Below are 7,427 nucleotides of genomic sequence, written 5' to 3' on the forward strand. Positions count from 1 at the left end.
CACTATAGACTATAGGTAGCTAGATTTCTAATAACAAAGCCTAGATTTTTGGCAAAATAAGTGAAAGGAGTTGTTGTTTTGATTTGCAATTCAAGAAAAAAAAAAGAGGAGGAGGAGAAGAACGACCTGATATCTATAACATTTTTAAATTTGCTAATTGATTTTTTGATGAAATATTGTGATGAAAAATATCATTAGTAAATCTGTTGGAAAATGATGACATGTCATATTAATGATAGAAATACCAATAGAAAATATATATATATTAATTATTTTATCGTATTAGTGATTTCAGCTTTAATTACTGATGAAATTTTTTATATTAGTAATTATATTGAAAATTGTCAACATAAATATTTTATCACTATTATAATTAGACATTACCAATAAAAACTATTTGGTCAATAATTTCATTACTATTTTATAAATTTTTAATATTGGAATGGAAGGACTCGTTAAGCTTTGCTTGTACATCTAATATGCTAGTGAATTTATTTAGATTGAATGGTCCAATTTAAATCATGAAGTGCAAAGCATTTGACAATTTTAAGAATTAAATTACAAGTAAATGAAAGTATTAGAAAAATAATCCTACATACAGTAATCCACATCTTATAAATACATAACAGAAAAATGACATATTCCAACACACACACACACACATATAAAATTAAGAGGTAACCATCGATGAAACGCAAATTAAACTATAAATTCTAACAGTTCACCATTGTATAATTCAGCAATTACAAGCCTGGAAAGGAGAATTATTTATATAATTCTTCGGTCGATGAACGGAAATGCAACCATTATTTCTTTCCCGCTGATATGCTTCTAGGCTTGCAATTATATTACAATGTCATGAACTATAGCATTACAAAGATTAATTAATCTACACAGCGCTATCTTTGTTGACTTCAGATTGAGGGGTAACAGCAACCTCTGGTGATTCCTGATCAGAATTGTTTGGCAACACAGCAGGTTGATTTTTGTTCGCATTTTTACTTTTCCCCCACAGCACAGTGTATAATCCAGTTATTATCAACACTCCCCCCAATATGCTGTGCCACCAAAATACATTGACAAGTGAGTTGCATTACATGTTAGGGATATTTGTGTAAGCGTGGAAGAATTAAATGTTAAGAATCCTTGTGTGGTTAAAAGAAAGTTCTAGCACCTTCCCAAATGAAGTTTCTCTTGAAAGACCAGGGAACCTGCCACTGCCACAACCAAAAGCATCAAGGGATTGAAGGTGGCTACATATAATGGGCCTCTTTTAGCTATGCACCATGCCATCAAGGTGATATTCAGCCCAGATGCTAAGAACCCCTGCAAACCAAGTCCAACAACATCAAGGGATTAAACAATTTTGTAGGGAACAAACCCAATTCTCAAGTTTATATATTACTTCTTTTTTTTGGATGAAATCCCTTGTTTTATCGTGGTTTGCTTCGGTCAGGATATAAAATCATCTAATCCATACAAAGGCACTAGAATTTCCCTAAATGTGGTTGGGATTGGATCGTAATTAGATTGCTTGGAAGGCATGAATTGCTCTACAAATTTAACTAATTATACATAATATAAGTTGTTCTTTTCTTAGGGAGGCATGCACTATAAGGCATCTTAATATTTCTACTGGTACTTACCAAGTAAATGACAGAAATGAGGCGGATGTTCGATTCAAGCTTCCAGTCAGACCATTTCCTTTCAAAGCAAAGTGCGTAAATAATAGCTTGAATTGATCCCATCAAACTCATCAAAGCTGTACTGGAGTAGAAGCATGGGTACCTCTCATTAATTTTCGCCTGTCATTAAACCCAACATAAGAAATATAAGTAATATGGTGATTTGTTACCATATATGTGATGAACTACATGGCATAATTTCAAGAGATGATGATAATTTTATGTTAAGAAATAATATAAATTATATTTTAAAATATTAAATTTTTTTTTGTTGAAATAATTTTGTAATATAATATTAATATCTTGTTAATTAAACAAATACAAGTTTAAATTTTATTATTTTTATTTTTTGTAATTAAAATTAATCAATAATATAAGTTAGAGTGAATATATATAAGTTTCAAGTTAAAAAAAGTTTTACTTAAAAAAATGTGACAAAAAATAATATAAATTATATCTCGATACTTCACCTAATAATTTAAATTTTTATATTAAATTGAGTTTTTAGCATTTTAGTCCCTACACTCTTGGAAGATTTTATTCAAATCTTCCAATAATTTTACAATTAAGTTTCTTGTATAATATTTATAGGACTAAATTACTGGTGAGAGAAAAAAAAAAAAAAAAAAAAAACCCGCATGTATCACCCCAAAAGCAATTGCTTTACTTGAGCATAAGGGCATATATATGACCAAATCATCTAAATCTATCTTACTTTACCTGAATTATCACCCAAAAAGCATAAAACACACATGCAATCAGAGCAATTGCCAAGCCAAACATTTGTTGTTTCGTGGATCCTACAGTGTTCTGGTGATGATTTTGATGATATTTTAGAAGATTAATGTTGGTGTGCCAGATGTTGATCTCAATGCCTTGGTAAAATGTAAGCAGCATTGCGCCTCCTATGCATATTGCAGTGCCTGCCACATTAGCTATCCCCCGTGCATTATTTAGTGACAAAGTTTCCATCCTGAAGAAACAACCAAAAAGTTATTTTATGTTGCCTTTCTAGTACATTATGGCTACATTTGGAGGTCTAGTTTGACCGTATTTATAATTTTATGGTGATCAAAACGGTAATTATTCATTTTTTAAAAAAAAAAACAGATACAAGAAAAAGATAGAAACAAGGAAGAGAAAACAAAAGAAATATTTTTCAATATAAATACAAATGTTCTTATTTTTTTTATAGATATTAGATATTATTTTCTTTTTCATCATCTATCTATCTTTCTTTCTTTTTTTAAAAAGGGAAGAAATACCTACTTAACACCATAAAAAATTCTGCAATAGTGAGGTTTCTTCACTGGTACTTTAATAATAACAATTTATCTTGACTTGTATGGAAGAACCTGTTGTCTTCAAAATCATGATATTCATAAAAAGAAAAGAAAAGAAGAAGTAAAAACCTGCTGATTGCTTCTTCTTAAATAAAAATTAATTGTTTTGCTGCTACTTATTTTATTAAATAAACAAAAAAGATTAATAATAGTAATAATAAAACTCACCTGAAAAGGAGGGCAACTATGTACGTAAATGCTGGGCTAAGATTGTACAAAGCTGCAGCAAATGTCATGGATGTTAAGTTTAAGCTTGCCAGGTATAAATTGTGGTATATTGATCCCCTGAAAAAAAAAACAATTCACCATCTTTTTCATGATCAATACTATAATGTCTATGAATATTTCGCAATTTGTTTTCTGATTTAAGACAAGGTGTAACTGGTCTGAAATATAAAATAGAGAAAACCCTCATCGATTCCTAAATTCCAAATTCAATCTCTCGAGATTTGAACTTGAGATGTTTTGTTCAAGAATCCCCAAGCTAGATTTTCTGGAAACGACATGAGATTTTAATATTAGTTTAATTCTACACATGTCAGTGATGGTCTTTGTTCACTCACCCACACGCTAGGGCCATACCCGAATAGAGCAAGGAAGAATATCTGAAAGAAGACAACCCATGTCAGCTTTGGTCTCTTGTTCCTGCCAAAACAAAATTAAAAGATATTAACTGAATCAAGGGAAATAATTTTCTTGACTTTCATAATGTAGTTTTCTTCTTTGTTTCCTTAGGAATTGTCAGGTTTTAATTAGTAGCAATAAAAATGATTTACCAACAAATGCTTTATAATAAAATGTGGATTCCATGAACTTTAAATGATTGAGCTTCTATTGAAAAAAAAAAAAAACCTTTTAAGTGTTTGTATATAATTTTTCTTGTGGGTGAGTGACTGGGAATGATACCATATATATACCGGAATGGATATGGATGAACGGTTCATACGAATATATACGAGTGAGTTACATTCCATGTACAATTCATTCCATATACAAGAAGAATTGATTTGCGTGTCAACAAAATGGTTCTATTTCAAGGTATTTTAGAAAACTTAGTTTTAATATTATTTTTTTTTAGAATAGTAAATTACATGGCTGACATCTACTTTATTTTTGTATTATTTTTAAAAATTAAATTTTATATAAAATTAAATTTTTAATACTCAAAAACTTTTGAGATTTTATTAAATTCTCCCAATTGATTCTATTTCAATTCAGAAAGTTATGGATATGCTATTAAATTGTCTAAAATGGTTTTCCGAGATATCCTACGTCAACCTTTCTATTTGCATGCAAATTTTCTTACTAGCAGGTATTATCTTCGTGATTTTTTTTAAAAATTATTGGAATTGAACTCAAGTGTACTGATTTATGCAACTACAACTTATTGTCACGAATTTCTTCCCAAATTACAAAGTAATTCATTTAAAACCGAAATTTCCCATATATTTTTTGTCCTAGCAAAAGGCAACAATATTCATTTTTTTTCAGTTTAAACAAAAGTTTCATTTAATTAACTAATTAAATATTACGTGCTTCTTCAAAGGAGAGAACCATGTATGAAACCCAAAAACTCTTGCACATCTAGAACATGAGTGAGGATAGGAAAATGAGGAAATTAGCTAGATAGAAAAACAGGAATATATATATGCATGCCGAGAGCCAAGGAGCTTGAGCGCGCGCGTGCGCGCGCATATTTTACTATAGTGAAATTAATTGTTGAAGGCGTGCCTTGAATATAAGAGTTAACGTTATGCAAGAAGCAAGAGTACTGTCATTGAACTATAAGTTTATTGAAACATAAAAATAAGTAAGTAATAATTAATTATTATTTACGTACCTTTCAACAATGAGAGCAATAGGACACAGGAAGGCTGCACCAAAAAGCAAGCGATAAGCAACTGCTACCCTTATGCTCATGCCATCATTGATAACCAGCTTGTAGAAAATATTGATCCCTCCAAACACGATCTGAACAAATATCATGGCAATACCTGGGTGAACACTACCGAAGCAAGTGCAAGCCATGATCTCTCTACTCATTTATTTTCCCCTCTCAACAAGAGACTCTTTCTCTCCTTCTCTGTATGCGGGGGTTTCTGGTTCTTGGATTGTGGTAATGCAATCCAATTTTAGAGGTATATTTGTAGGGCTGCATGCAGCACGATACCCCGTACACTTGGAAGCAAACCAGACCGGAACTTTGACTACGAATTGCTATATAATTGGCCGTGTTGTGGAGCATTAATGATGGTTTAATTATGTATCTAACTGCCTTCTGCACATGGTAGATTCCATTTTTTTTGGAAAATGTATCAGCTGGGTGTGTGTTTCGTGGACACTCATACTAGCCATCAACGTTGTACCAACTCATGGTGCACTAGTTTTTCTATTAAAAAAAAAACAAAAAAACAAAAAACCAGCCGTTCTTGCCAGCCCAGACTGCTAGAATTCTTAGATTGACACCTGACACTGACATGGTTTGTTCAATCTTGATCTGATGGACATCTTTTTATGTTTATTTCTTTTCTTTTCTTTTCTTTTTTTTTTGGATTTTCAGCAGTCACGTACACCAATTTTTTATATACATTTTTTTTTATATACGTACAAGTTTTTTTATACAAAACAAATATGCATGACACAACAAATAACAACACAACAAAAGCATGCATGTCATAACGATTATGACATCATATAATTAACTAATGATCATTATGGCTAACCAATAGTAACGTACCAATACGTTCTCATTTTTCATGAAAAAATTCTAAGGCTCGAGTATATAAATAGAACCGGTCACAGGGCATAAGACATGGAAAGCCGGGCCATAAGTTAGCCATGCAAGGGTACATGCCAAACAAGTTCTAACCATATAAAAGCTAGCCAAAATCAAGTGAAGCTATCTAATTCCTAACCATTAAACATAGATATGCACCCCCCTTAAACTTTTCTTACATTATTTACTTTTTTATATTTATTGACTTAAATATTATAGTGTTTATATTCTTATAAAAAATTAATTTTTAAAAAACAACTACTCAGAGGAGACAAAGATTTGTATTCATCAATCAGAACCCAAGTCATGGAAATTCTATATGTTTGAAGTTTTTTCATAACTTTATCACTAACTATTTGAAGTAAAAATCTTGTATATACAACATTAACAAATTTCTTGCCTTTTCTAAATAAATTTACGACATTTTTTAAGATTTTTTTAATTTTTTATATATTATTGTATATATTTCATTTATATATATATATATATATATATATCCTTTTTTCTATTTTTGGACAAAAATGTTTATTAAATTGACAAATGAAAAAACAAAGAACATAAAAAAATAAAAAATTAATTTTATTATTAAAAAAACACAACTTAAAAAATCTTGAAAAAAATCGAAACCACCCATATTCAATTTTTCATTATTATCTCGCAATGGGATAATATCATCTTAACATCCCTACTCTTAATTATTAATTACAACAAAAAAATTAGAATCTCTCTCTCTCTCTCTCTCTCTATATATATATATATATATATATATATAGACACACACACCTAAAAAATTCAAATCACCATAACAATTGAAACACCATTTTGTCCCTTTCTATTATGGGATGTGTTTTAAAATAGAAAAATATCAGGTTTTTTATTGTATAAATTTATCCTATCTAATAAGTTACACCATAATTGATGTACAATGCTCTAATTGTATAAATAGTAAAGGAGCGTCCCTGATTATGATGTTCACCAAATTATTACAAAAATGTATTTCAACTTGGTATTAGAGCCCATTTACCTTAAACACGTTTCGGCTTTCTTCTCCTTCACCTGGTCGGCTCACCCGCAAATACGTTCTGATTTCCCATGCCAAGTTTTTCTACTCTCTGCCACATATTCTTCTTTCTACCATAAATAATTTTGTTTGTAGACCTTACTCGGTCAACCTCTTTTTTTTTTTTTTATGAAAGACGTGATCAATCAAAGCGTGCTCATCTTTTTCCTCTCAGTTTGTTTTGTGTGATAGCTTGACCCAACCAATAAATTGATGTTTTCTTTAAAGTGCAGGAGTGTCGAAGTAATAAATAACTCAACAAAACCGGGATCGAATCGCAGGGAGGTTAATTATATAAATTTTAAATAACAATAATACAACAACAACAACAACAACAATAATAATAATAATTATTGTTGTAATAGTAGTAGTAGTACTAGTAGTAGTAGTAATAATAATAATAATAATAAAGATAAAGATGAAGAAAAAGTTGATGAGAACTTTGAGATGAAAGATTAACGAAATGATTAAATAATGATAATAACAAATTTTAAGGTTAGAAGATCCACTAATGGTATGTCAAACAAGTATAGTATAAACTCTTATTATTCAATTGGAAACCA

At 30.1% G+C, this 7,427-nt stretch overlaps 1 protein-coding gene across 1 annotated transcript; it reads right to left on the reverse strand.

Moving 5' to 3' along the window:
• Window positions 1–889: 889 nt before the first annotated feature.
• LOC105140566 (WAT1-related protein At1g25270-like) lies at window positions 890–5,056 on the reverse strand. The gene is made up of 7 exons (XM_011047436.1): window positions 4,869–5,056; window positions 3,611–3,673; window positions 3,197–3,313; window positions 2,406–2,658; window positions 1,647–1,805; window positions 1,175–1,326; window positions 890–1,058 (listed from the first exon to the last, which is right to left on the reverse strand). The coding sequence occupies exons 1-7, from the start codon at window positions 5,054–5,056 to the stop codon at window positions 890–892; spliced, it is 1,101 nt and encodes a 366-aa protein (XP_011045738.1).
• Window positions 5,057–7,427: the final 2,371 nt, after the last annotated feature.

Source organism: Populus euphratica, unplaced genomic scaffold (genome assembly GCF_000495115.2).
Source record: "Populus euphratica unplaced genomic scaffold, PopEup_1.0 scaffold107.1, whole genome shotgun sequence".
In the NCBI taxonomy this organism is placed as follows: domain Eukaryota; kingdom Viridiplantae; phylum Streptophyta; class Magnoliopsida; order Malpighiales; family Salicaceae; genus Populus; species Populus euphratica.

Bases quoted from the DNA above. Each gene is read 5' to 3' on its own strand.
- LOC105140566 (XM_011047436.1), bottom strand. From the start codon at position 5,056: ATGGCTTGCACTTGCTTCGGTAGTGTTCACCCAGGTATTGCCATGATA. The intron at 3,314-3,610 runs GTATGGCCCTAG...TTTTTTTTTCAG, and splicing joins TTCTTCCTTGCTCTATTCGG to GGGATCAATATACCACAATT. The intron at 2,659-3,196 runs GTGAGTTTTATT...TTGTTTCTTCAG, and splicing joins ATAGTTGCCCTCCTTTTCAG to GATGGAAACTTTGTCACTAA.